Genomic DNA, 13473 nt, shown 5'->3' on the forward strand with positions numbered 1-13473 from the left:
GACATAAATTACCCTAAAGCATGATCAGTTTGCTTCTCCTTTTCAAATCAAAAGCTTTTATTATTTTCCTTAAAAATGAATCATCCAAAAACCTTTAGGTTTAGCTAATTGTAGGTATTACAAGTTCTCATTAGCGAACCTGTAGAAAATTTAAAAAATGGGCATGTATCTTCAACACATAATTATACATCAAAGGCAAAAATCTTATCATGAACTAACAAAGACCAGAATGAAGGTGAAAAAACACCCATGGACAAGATAAAGAAATGTGAGGAATGACTGTGCCTTAGAGAAGGAGTGTACTCATTTCTCCAAACCCCAGTCTGGGGAACAGGTCCACACATCCTCTGGAACCCTGATGCAGTTTGGAAAGCTAAATTTCCCCAGCCTTTACATTCTCATTACCCTCCTCTTTCCCCACAGCTACCAAGATTCCACGCCCTGTGATCCCAACAAAACTCAGGGAGAATCAAAATGAATAACAGCGAAAGCTCATTGTAACTACAGACCACGGCGGGATTGGTGTGACTAGACTTCCTGTCCACGCTTATGGGTGATCACACAGACTGGCTCCCAAGTCCTTAGCACCTCACTCAGGGTTTCAATACTCTCATTCTGCACAAACTTTCAGAATCACATGGGAGCACGGTTCCTTTCAAACCCTAGGCAACTCAGTTTCTGAATAAAATTATCACCAAACAACAGGATGAAAAAACCACATGATCAACAAGATGATACCTTTGTCTTTCCAAAACAAGGTATGTGCCTAGTATAATCTCAAGCAAAATTTACCTCAGACAAGTAGCTCAGGTATAGCTCATTATCACACCCACTCCATTTAAAAACCATAGCTGTAATTTTAACCTGTAATTTTAATGAATGTAACATGCTGGATATTAGACAATATGTGGTACTTTACCTCCTCCATTCCCAATGGAAGTACTTCTTGTGAACTATTTTAATTCCTTGGACTTCTTTAATTGAACTTGTAAAAACGCTACCTCTTTTATCACTTAGCACCTCTAGTCTCTTTAGCAGTATATTGCATAAATAATGATTTTATGAGATGGAGCCAGGGGAGATGAAGAGTCTAGCAAATATCATGAAATTATATGAACTTCATTTAAATAAATTTGAAGCAGAAATGCTTATTTTATTTTTGAAGGCATGTCAAAGGTTCTTTGGTTACATGACTAGCATTTAAACATCCACTATCAAGTAACTCAGCAAATGACTGGGAACACCTAAGAGACCCTTTACAGACACATACATTAAGTACCATGCCTTCACTATCAGGTGTTTGCTTAGGAGGAAGTGTAGCATAGCTCGAATGACTCTGAGAACTTGGCCAAAATCAATTCCCTGCAACCGCAGTGGAGCCTGTGATTGCTTCTAACCAGGCAAGGATGGAGCAGCTCTAATGGAAATTTTAAAATCAAGCTCAGGAATTAATCTAAGATTACAAACAGCAGCAGCATTGCCTTAGTTTAAAGCATTTTAGATGTGGGTCTTTAATTTTTTTTAAAGGTGGTTTTTGTTCATCTGACATAGTTACATGTTGTTCTTTTTAAAAAATATTTCTATAATTAACTTAATTTCACATATCAGCCACAGATTCCCCCGTCCTCCCTCCTCCCACCCCCAATCCCTCCTCCAAATCTACCCCCCATTCCTACCTCCTCCAAGGCAAGGTCTCCTCACTGGGGAGTCAGCCCAGCCTGGCAGACTCAGCCTAGGCAGGTCCAGTCCCCTCCTCCCTACACCAAGGCTGAGCAAAGTGTCCCTCCCAGCATAGGCCCCAGGCTCCAAAAAGCCAGCCCATGTACCAAGGACAGGTTCTTAAGCTTCATTCATGCCAATAGATGGAAACATATTGTATTATAGTTCCATGTGTCTGGATATCCATAAAAACATTCTTCTTTGAGCCATTAACCTATAATACTATTTTACCTCAAAACTCCCTAGAAGCTATCAAGGCGAAATCAGCGGGGTTTAAATTAATGCACACTGCACAATTAGACAGGAAAAAGAAGCCACTGAGGTTGCAGAAGTGACCTTACACACCCGTGAAATGAAGGTCCTTTACATCCATCGTCTGATGTGTGGTTGTTGCTATTGGTGGTAGCCAGAGAGCAGAAGTTCGTGAGCTGCCTGACAGAGCTGCCGAGTCCCAAACTCTCTTAATCAGCAATCCAGCCTCTCAGTCCTACCCTCAGATTTTAATCATAAACTTCTGAGGTGGAATTCAGAAAAAAAACCACCTTTTTCACATGCTTCAAGGTGACACCGCTGTAACTATTTTGTGTATAGTACTTGAGAAATACCTCAGTCTGAGCAGAGACCAGCGTTTGTAGTGTGGTTAGCACATCAGACTTAGAAGAAGAACAGAGTGAACAGGAACAACCCCCAACCCCCCTTTCCTCCATCTATAAACAGAATGTGTCCACCAAGGACAAGGATGCTCTGTTGAGGACTTACGCACACTCCAACCTCAGGAAATCACCACCCCTGTTCAGAGGCACACTTTGCTTCAGAAGCTCCAGAACAAGAGAAGCTAAGCACTCACGTTAGCCTGGATGATGACGTAGTAGCGAGTCTTATCCTCATAGTTGAGTCGTTTCCTCAGCACCACATTTCCCGTCAACATGAGTGGGATTTCAAAGGTGTCGTTGGATGTCTGCAAACGTTAAATGTACAAACTTCAGACCAGTTGTGTACATGAACTGTGTAGCTTGACCTTGAGGTTCAGCCCTCTCCAACACTGGGGCTAGCAGGTTTATAGTTTGAGAATAAAGCATGAGTGTTGACTTCAGACCTGTCACTCTTATTTATCAAAGTGATTGATGGTTATCTCCGAGTTCCCTCAGAGTCCTTTGAATATGATGACTTTTCATAGTTTTTCATGTATTATTAGATCCATAAATCTAGACTGGCTTTTAACCAAGTCTATGAATATGAAAGAAAAAACTTACCTTAATATCATATTATCTTTGCCATTTGGTTTTGCACAAAAGAGTTCAAACGTTTTCAATTTATAATTTCTACTGAATTTCACTTTTCAACACTAGTATTTACTTTGTATTTGAAGTATTTTTTCACTTAAAAAAATGGTGTATTATTATAAACTAATATGGGAGCCAGTGAGATGCCTCAGTAGGTAAATGCTTGTAGCCACACCTGGAGACCAGACTAACCTGAACTCACATGGTTCACATGATGGAAGAAGGGAACTGATTTCCTCTCGTCACTCACTTCACTTACACACACACACACACACACACACACACACACACACACACACACACACGCATGCACTAACAATGTAATAAAAAAAAAGGTTTAAAGGAAAAGACCAAGACGATGACTCAGAGGTTAAGGGCTCCTGATGTCAAGCCAAGCCTCAGGGACCTGACTTTGATGCCTGGAACAGAGTCCCTGAAATTGTCTTCTGACTCACATACACACACATAACAAATAAACAAAAAACATAATTATAAAACAACTGCAATAGAGTAATCTTGGATGTGGCTTAATATGTTAGACTTTGCAACTTCTGGCTACGCACTCAGCTTCTCCCAGCAGAAACATTCAGGGAGAAGGACAACCTCTGGGAATGTTCAGAATCCCTACTCTGTTTGTCAGCCCTCACAGGAGGGGAGAACTTCACAGCCTAGGGTCTTAGCCTTAGAAGGCTTCTGTGGTTCTAGTTGCCACTGTGGAGAAGGAGTGGCAATTTCCTCAGGAACTGTATAAGTTCCCTCTCTTTCTGCCCCTCCAACTGATTCTCAAGGGCTTGATTTGTGACTCTGTTGAGCAGTTTCTTCAGTACAGGTTAACGAAAGCAGCTTCTGCAGGGAGAGTCAGCCTACAGGGCTCAGGAAACCCACAAGACTAACCTGCCTTCCCAGAGTCTGCCTAAGCAGCAAATACCTAGTTGAAAAGAAGACTCATCATGGTGTAGCTCCTGCAGGTCAGGAACCAGGCTCCAGTTTTGTGACTTTCCTGAGTCCTCATCCATGCTGGCTTGGGGAAGTTTTCAGAGATGCAGCTGCTCCAGTCAGCCATACTTCTATAAATTACCCCTCACCTGTTCACCCAATCAATTCCCCAAGCTGAGCTTGAGTGAAATTGTCTGTTTGGCCTGTGAATAGCCAGTTAGTGCTGAATATAAATAGATTTCTCATGGAAGGTCACCCGAGCAAGGGAAGGATTATTTGGCTTGGATCAACCATAGAATGTTCCAAAGAAAGGAAGAAGAGAAAGAGGATGAGGATGATTAGGAGAAAGAACAGGAGGTTAAGAAGGCAAGAGGAAGTCTCTCCCCTCCACTCAGCATCAGTGTGGTCATAACTCACTACAGCAGTGACCTAATCTAAGCACCTATTCAGTTATGACGAGGAAAGACTTACCAATACTGCAAATTATGCTGAAAAACATATTAGTGTGTTAGTCTAAGGTTATTACATTTCAGTGACTCAATAACTATAGAGACAGGTTTTCAGTAAACATGTACTTATACACATACATGCATATACACATACACACATAGACATACACACAAATACACACACATACACAATGAATACACATTTACACACACATCCTCATATACATACATAATACATTCACACACACACACACACACCCCACACACACTGTCAGATGCTTCACCTAAAGCTTCCTCATCCCTGGACTCAGAATTCAAAGCTTAGCTATTCCACATCTTTGTGCTTCTGGGGAGGTGATGTCTCTAAGTAGGATGATCCTTGACTAATTCAATTCAGCCACGGTAATGCCATTTTTTTCAACAATTTTTTTTTATATGCCATTCAATCCTGGGCAATGAAGAAGACACTCTCTTAAATAGAAAGAGAGGTGAGTGATGCAAAAACAAATTCCCTCTCCTGCTTTGGGATGTTGTCAGGAGATGAGACCTGAATGAACCTCTACAGCCAATTAGTGAGAATTACTGAAGCTATTTAGAAGTTGCTAACATGCTAACAAAGTCTGAGGGTAAAATTGGAATTTGAGTTTTGTCTGTGAGGTTTTAGACACATCCAGATGTTTACCACACCTTTGAGGGATGATAAATCATGTTTTGGGTTGGACATCTTTATTTCTGGTTTCTAACTTTCACAACTGGAAACCTTTGCCTCTTGATGATTTCTGTCTCTGCCTACTGTGGTCTGTGTATCTTTCCATGTGGACTGTGGCTCCCTATGCTTGCCATCTGTTCCTGTTTTTTAAAATTGCCTAAGCAATATATCCTTTGTTTTTCCTCATAGTTAAATGTCCAATACCCTACTCTGAAATCTTCTTTGTCTTCTCATTTCAGATTAAGATTTTGAAGTGATAATGTATTATTCTTTTTCCCAAAGGAAGCATTTATATTTTTGTTTTACCTCACAGATTCTTCCTGGCCTGAGACTTGAAAGCAACTCCTCCATCAACATAACGTAATAATATCTGTAATCTTTCCCCATTGTTGTTACTAACAGTTTTCATTAAAATTTTGTAGACTTATTACAAACAATGACATTAGTAGCCATGTTATTGTCATTAAAAGTCCTTTTCAATTGAATTTAAGTCCTATAGCTATATCTAACTATCACATATATGAGATTTTTGCTTTTTATTTGTTTTATAAATACTTGCATTTCAAAAAAACAAAAGGGAAAGTATTTGCTTTATAATCAAGCTGCTTCTGAATGACAGGGACTGGGACACTTCTATACTATTGTCATTAATTATTTAATTAAACAAGTAGTTTTTGAGTATAAATTTGTTTTCTAAACTTCAGAATTCTAATAAAAGTTTTAGAAACAAAGTGCAGGCTGTATATTCAGGACACTCTTCCTTCCTTCCTTCCTTCCTTCCTTCCTTCCTTCCTTCCTTCCTTCCTTCCTCTTTCCTTCCTTCCTTCCTTCCTTCCTTCCTTCCTTCCTCTTTCCTTCCTTCCTTCCTTCCTTCCTTCTTTTCTTCCTTCCAATTAGAAGCATATTTGACTAAATCAACTCTAAAAAAAAAATGCCTTAATTAGCAAGGTTTGGTAAGCAAACACTGTTTGTTTTAATGTGTTACAAATGGGCTGTGAGGGAACTGGGAACCCACACTTCATTTACAGTGCCTGAGAGGACAGAAGAGGTGGACATCAGACTTCAGTTTCTGGTATCTACACCTTGAGTGTCGCAGAACATCAGGTGACCCGATTGATGCTGATGGACATGGTTAAGATCTACTTGAGAAGCAGTGAGCAGGGAGATGACAGGAGTGACCGCTATGGCACTTGATCTGTTCACTGATTTCTTTGCTCAGAGGTTAGGCCCAGAAAGAAAGAGTTGTGGAGACAGAACCACACCCAATCCAGAGCAGTGTTATATTTGTGAGGCAAAGCCACTGTCTCTCTATCAGCTTTAGGAACTTCTCTGTAAGCACAAAGAGTGTTGGAAACTTCAATGTTTACCTCCCGCTCCATATTAAAGAAGAAAATCCTGCCGAAAAATCTGTTAATGCCCGCTGGTTCAAAAACATCTGCCCAGCACTCACAGAGGTATACACTTAAACACCTGACACTTCAGTAACTTCACAGTTATCAGACAAAAGGCCATCCTCCATTTAAGATAGGTCAAACAATTACGTCACCACTCTGGAAAGATATCAAAGATGGCAGGAAGGGCAGGTAGAATTCCTAGCCCATGTATACACACCCTTCAAGAAGGGAGGGGGAGGGCTATTGCCATTCCAGAAACTCTGGTCTCAGGGCTGACCCAACCCCATGAACTTAGGTGCCATGGCAACCGAGCTGAATATCTCCATGGAGACAGATGCTCTGGAAGCAGGAGGTACCTAGCCTTCCTCTGCCCCCTGTTTAGAGCTCTGGACATTCATCTTTTCTAAAGATAAATAATAGATTATATGATACTCTTATACATGTGTAATACTAAAAAAATCATTTGTTATATCCCCATTTGTATTTATGTTAGAAATACAGAAGGGAAGTCCGCACAAAGACAGGGACACACACGTGCACCTAGGTCCCGTTGACACCGAAGAGCAGCTGAGCACAGGTGTACCTAGGAGGACCAGTAACTGAAGTGCTGTGGAAGGCAAGGAATACCCCGGCTCTTAGAAGCTTTTTCTTGCTAATCTCACAAATGTTTTAAAAGCTCTCCCCACACCCCAACCATTACTGCTTGATGGGGACATAATGGAATGGTGGTACCCTCATAAAATTTGCTTCTACCCAAAGCATCATCATCCTTTCTCTTGTATATAAAGTGGTGAATGGACATCTCCGAGTCCGCTGTCTTTACTCAGTTTGTTTCTAACAGAAGACACAGCCCAGGACAGATTTGAAGATTCAAAGTCTCTAGTTCCGATAACAGTTGTGACACAGCAGGTCTCAGCATGTCAGTACAGATCCTCGGTGGAATTAGATAGGCTGAAGGGATGATGAACTGCTCTCGGTTGTTCAGATTTTAAAAGATTCAGTCATTGCTGCATCACACTATTTTTTTTTTTAAGAAAAACTGGGGTGGTCCAAAACAAACACAAGGGAAAGTACTCATTTACTGAAAACATGACTCCTATGTGGCCCAATTCACCAATTCACATACGCACCGCCATTAACTGGGAAGAGAAACAAAGCCAAGATATTTCAAAGGACAGAGAGAGAGAGAGAGAGAGAGAGAGAGAGAGAGAGAGAGAGAGAGAGAGAGAGAGAATGAGGTAGGTACATTTTCTTATTTTTTAATTAACCGAGGGAAGGCTGCCATCAGCATTACTCTGAGACACTTCAAGTCTGATAGAGGTCCTGGAATATTCATCAACAGAAACACAGAGGCACTGATTTCAAGACAATAATATCTGATGAGGGCAAGGGAGGAAATATTGGAAAGAGGCTTGAGAGCGAAGGAGAAATTAAGAGTTGACTCTAAACCACACTTTCATAAAGCTCACTACCAGCAGATCAACTGAGAAAAGCGCACACTGAATGGGATGGGAGCTATGCTCACAGGAAAACTTGCAGATGGAGTTCCAAAAACATAGGCAGAATCAAGTGTTCCTCTACCATATAGGACTCACTATGCTCAGGATGGACTCCATAGCAACCTGTCATAACTGAGAAGGAGATGTTAACCTCATTTACGGGGACAATCAAATAAGCAGTATTATACTCAACACACAAAGTATTTATTCAATTATACAAATAGTCTATTATGACAGTTCCTGTGCTAAATGCATAAAGTGCTCACAACAAATAAAAAATGGGAAATCATCTTTGTATAGTATGCAAAGAAATTAAGACTCATGAAACACGGAGCATTTAGACACAAAGAATATAATACTTAAATTGTTTTCAAACATAAAAACAGATCATAGAAAAGAGTTAACAAAAGGTTGGACTTGCCTTAAAAAATGTAGCAGCCTTGAACACAGATAAATAGTTTGTAAACAAAAGATGAAAATATATTAGAAATGAATGAATGGAGCCCATGAACCCATGGAAAGACATCAAAATGCCTGGCATTCCTGTAACTAGGGTCTCAGAGGAGGAAGAGTTACAGGGAGTCAGAGAAACCAGTGTGTTCAACAGACAATGGCTGATTTAATTTAGGGATGCTATACACTCATTTCGAACAATGATCCTAAAAGAAGTAAACTATAAAGGAATACTTGAAATGCAAACATCACATCATTAAGCACTGAAATTAAATGAAAAAAAAAACCCTGAAAGTATATATATATGACACAGCACATGCTGGAAACCCAACTATATATGCGAATACTTCTCCTATCAGAAGCATGGATTAAAGTGATGTGCATGGCTAAAAGATTTGTATTCCTCCGTTACACTGTGCTGATCCACAGGACAGGGAACCTGACATAAGTTGGAAAGCAATGGAGTCCAGACCTACCATGCATGCACACTCAATGCCTCAGAGGTAGGAGTGGTACAGCCCAACACCAGAAGACTACTGCCATATTGGAAATCACACATTTCTCATGAAGGCAAAAAAAAAAAAAAAAAAAAGAAACACATTTTAGTGTGAAATTTCAAAGTATTTCCATTTTGGCTCAAAAATGTCTTAAGAGGACGTGTGGACAAATCTCTGAGTGTGTGAGTTGAACTGGGTTCCATTTCACAAATACCTGACGCCAGGATTAAAACTCTGACTTGAGGCATCAAGTGAAAGAGAACAAGCCAATTTGTATATTTTCTCTGTGCTGTGTAGCTTGAGACTAATTTAAAATTATAATTGTTTGGACATTTAGAAATAAGCAGATTGTTATAAGGATATTTATTAATAGCTAGAGGATTCACAGTGGCAGAAAATAAAATCACCGCTCAGCTCTGCCACAGATCTCTCAACAGAATACAACTGGAGCTGAGGGCAACACTAAATGTATAGGATGATTAAAAGCAGGTTCTCTACAATATGCCCTAGGGATCCTGGGAGATGGCTCAGTGAGTAAAGTGCTTGCCATAAAAGCGTGAAGATATGAGTTCAAATCCCCAGAACCCATTTGAAACCATATGCAGCAACACCGGCTTGTAAACCCCATGTGTCTGCAGTGAGCTAGGAGGCAGAGGCAGAATGCCTTGGAGCTCCAGGGTTAGCTTCCTGAAGTACACATTGGTAATAAGAGACAGTGCCTCAGACATGGTGGGAGGTGAGACCCCACACCCAAGTTTCTCTCCCACCCTCCACATGTGTGCATGGTACACTCATGCCTACATCCGCGTGCGCACGCGCGCGCGCACACACACACACACACACACACACACACACACACACACACACACCTGGTTAACACAGTATATCAAGCTCAGAGTTTTCACAATATCTTAATAGTTTGCCCCAATGAACAGGACCTCAGCCCAGGCACGTTCTGCAGTTATCGACAGTAGTAGGGCTGTCAATGGTGAAAGTTGGGTTGCTTTGTAATTTTGAGACTCTGTAGCTGAATGATTTATCCATCTGTAGGTTGTAAGAGGCACATAATTGATCTTAGTAGCAGAACAGCTAATCCCTGTAAGGGAAATCGGTCAAAGAGGAGATTTTCACTGTGAGGAAGGAACCTGGCTTCCCAGAACTTCTGAAGGGCAGCTGCCGAGTAACGCACGGCTGTCTCAAGCTGCAACTAAACCTTGGATGTTCTTTTCAATGCAATAAATATTTCTTTAAAATGCATGGGTTGGCTCTTCGGTGTCAGCTGTGTTCTGCTTTTACAGCTTGATCCCAAAGACTAGGGAAAGACTGTTGGTTAGGCTGTAAGAGTGCCATGCACACAGTTATTTAGGAAAACCCACAGAAGAAACAGCAAATGGCTTGGAAAAGCCATGTGCATGTGGTCTTCCTACCGCTGAAGGGAAGGAGTGGTTCTCACCCTTGACTGGTCAGATTCATGCTCCTCACACCATTTCCTACACACCGCTTCACAGCAACTGATCATTGCCGGGTTCCCCATCGCTTGGCTTCATGCCCTATGCCTACACACCTGTTCAGCGGTTCCTTTTTAGGGGAAACAAAAACAAACTCCACATTTCTAAAGCCTTCCCTTGACCTTGTTATCTTCCTGAGATTTTGTATGTAGTTAGGTTTCAAAACAGGTCACCAGCAGCCACCTCATTAGCACACAATGAAAAGCCCACTCCTCAGAAATGAGGCTTTGTATTCCCAAACATGAGGAAGACATTTTCCCCTCAGAACCTGGTTTTCTCTCCTGAACTACCTAATCTAAGAGAAGAAAGCCCACAGGGAAGATGCCCCAATTACTTATCTGATACCAACTGGTCAGCTCTGAAGTCATGTACATACAAGTAACATTATATGGACTGAAGGACTGAGAAGGTTGTAATTATATTTAGGAACATAAACATACATGTGTATGTGTATGTGTGTGTTTGCAGGTGTGTGTAACAAGAATTTAAAAGGGGGGCATGAATTTGAGATAGAACAGGGTAAAGAAATGGGAGGGGTGGGGGAGAGAAAAGGGAAAGGGAAATTGGGCATTCTATTTTAATTGCAAAACATTTAAAATATTTTTAAAAATGCAGATGTGTGGACACTCAGTGTGTGTCATTAATTTAATTTTCATAATTCACGATAGCTGGACCTCAATTTGAGTCTGCACTCTGCAGGCCCAAAGATTTACTCCTCTTTCTTCAGGTTTGTATAAAGCTTTGTAAGGAGTGCAGGTCTGAGCAACGGGGAAGTGATGTTAACTGCACTGCATTTTATATTCTTAGTGCAATTGTGAAAGAGAAGTGTGACATCAGAAATTCACATGACAAGTAGTTTTTACTGTTTTGGGAAACACAATATATGGATTTATGAATCAGGAGTTATGAATAAGTACTCAGGTTGCGTTTTGCTTTTCTTCCTTGTTTTTTCCCTTTGTTCTTTTTATTAAAAATAGATTATTCTCTCATACAGTACACTTGACAACAGTTTCCCCTCCCTCCACTCCTCTCAGCTTCCTCCCAGTTCCCCACTCCCCCAGTTTCCCTTCAGAAAAGAGCAGGCCTCTAAGAGACAGCAACCAAACACACACACACACACACACACACACACACACACACACACACACACACACACACACACAAACAAGATGCAATGAGATAAGGCAAAAGCCCTCATATCGAGGCTGAACAATCAGAGGAAAAGAGTCCCAAGGGCAGGCAAAGAGGCAGAGACACGCCCACTCCCACTGTCAGAAGTCCCTCCAAACATCAAGCCAACAACCATAACATGTATACAGAGGACCTAGCACAGACCCACACAGGCCCTGTGCACGCTTGCTGCTTCAGTCTCTGTGGGAACCCGTGGGAGCCCTGCTTAGTTGGCTCTGTGTACCATGCTCGTCTGGACTTTTCAGTTAAAGAATTCCGAAATTATATAACAAGTCACTTGAAACAAATCATTTCATGGCTAAAACCATTAGAAAACCAACATCGATATCCTCTGGTTTAAAACAACAAACCAACCCTCCTCCCAAACCACAGAGGCCATTGCTAGAAGCTGTGCCTTGCTCTGTCTCAGGTCCATGGTGGCCCAGATGGGGCATTAGGGCCATTGTATACCAGAAACACACGTCCTTGTGCTTTCCATGTATGATGGCAGCAGTAAGATTATTTGCATGCCTTCTAAGCTGGGCCCTATCTTGTCTGTGTCATTCTGTACTGTCACCAGTGATTCACTTAGAAGGTTCTGGAGTTCAGTGTAATGGAAATTTAGCAAAAAACAAACAAACATAAAGGTGTTTTATTGCATTATATCTATTTCCAAAATAAGCTTTTATAAAAGAGCCATCAATATTAAGAATAGTACAACTAGGGGATAATTTAATAATTGTACCAGCTAAAGCAGCTACCTATTACATGCTTCACAACAAACACAAACATGAGTACCTACCGGATCTTCTGGGTTGTACTGAATGACGTACTCTATCTGTCCATTGGGGCCATCATCAATGTCTGTAGCTCCATTGTCTCCTGAAAATCCTGTGAATATTGTGGTGCCAACTGGAGTGAGCTGAAAAGAAAAATGAAAGAAAAACTGTTTGTTCTCCTTTGATCATCTGTACAAGGCTTCCAGATTAAAAACTGTCTCTCCGTGACACAGAAGAAGAGAGAAGTCAGCTGCTCAAATCACAGACTCGTAGCACTAAGAATAAATAGGTAAAATCTGTGTGGTCCTCACACAAGAGTCCTTACATGTGTGAAGTTTACAACGTCAAGATCGTGATTGGATAAAGAAACAGAAAGTTCAGAGAAAAGCACATTTGGACCATTTTGATTCCATTAGCCACTCAGCACCTGTGGAGAAAAATGCATCTGTTTCCTTTCTTAAAAGTTTTAATGCGTTAAGTTATTTGCAAGCTAGAATTTAAATTGAAGTTGGGGTTTTTATTTTAAAATAAGAAATCATTTGAGAGAGTCAGGAAATCCAGGTTGGTAATGCATGCAAAAGGTAGGTTAACAAATAGCTGCTTGGATGCTCAAATCTACTCCCCTAGCAGAAGCCTTCCTTTATATTTCTCTGGGTATTTTAAAAACGATACACTTAGTGACAAAGTCCAAAAACACTGAGTTTAAACTACTGGGAAGAGAATTCATTTATTTTTGCAATTGTAAGATTATTCCAGAGATTAATGTGATTTTTTTATGATTTTAATTCAGGATTTGATGTCATTCATATCACTTATGACAGATTATATTTGGTCATACTTTTTTTTTATTTTAGAAATTCAAGCAGAAATACTGTTCTACCAAAAAATTTATTAGTTTATATTTCTGAAAGGAAAAGGAGAGACAATAGCTTAGTTGTATCAACAGAGAAAAAGGGATAGGATTGCTATCCTGATACATAGAAAACATATCTTAAATAACATCTTAAGCTAATGTTTGAAGGAGATTTAAGTCCTAGAAAAACATTAAAAGCTGCAGTATAACAGATTTTGCCATTT

At 40.5% G+C, this 13473-nt stretch overlaps 1 protein-coding gene across 11 annotated transcripts in view; it reads right to left on the reverse strand.

Annotated features, from left to right (window-relative positions):
- Positions 1-13473, reverse strand: part of Pcdh15 (protocadherin related 15) — a 1435070-nt gene that overhangs the window by 395965 nt on the left and 1025632 nt on the right. For all 11 annotated transcript variants that reach the window (XR_008219809.1, XR_008219808.1, XM_052744717.1 and 8 more), the window contains 2 exons: positions 12420-12539; positions 2567-2677 (listed from right to left, as the gene is read on the reverse strand). Coding sequence is in view for 9 of the 11 variants with exons in the window: in XM_052744717.1 (XP_052600677.1) it covers positions 2567-2677; positions 12420-12539 (231 nt within the window). In the remaining 2 variants the exon portion in view is untranslated. The remainder of the gene's footprint in view (positions 1-2566; positions 2678-12419; positions 12540-13473) is intronic.

This window comes from Peromyscus californicus, unplaced genomic scaffold (assembly GCF_007827085.1).
Source record: "Peromyscus californicus insignis strain IS unplaced genomic scaffold, ASM782708v3 Scaffold_19__1_contigs__length_69161282, whole genome shotgun sequence".
Lineage (NCBI taxonomy): Eukaryota > Metazoa > Chordata > Mammalia > Rodentia > Cricetidae > Peromyscus > Peromyscus californicus.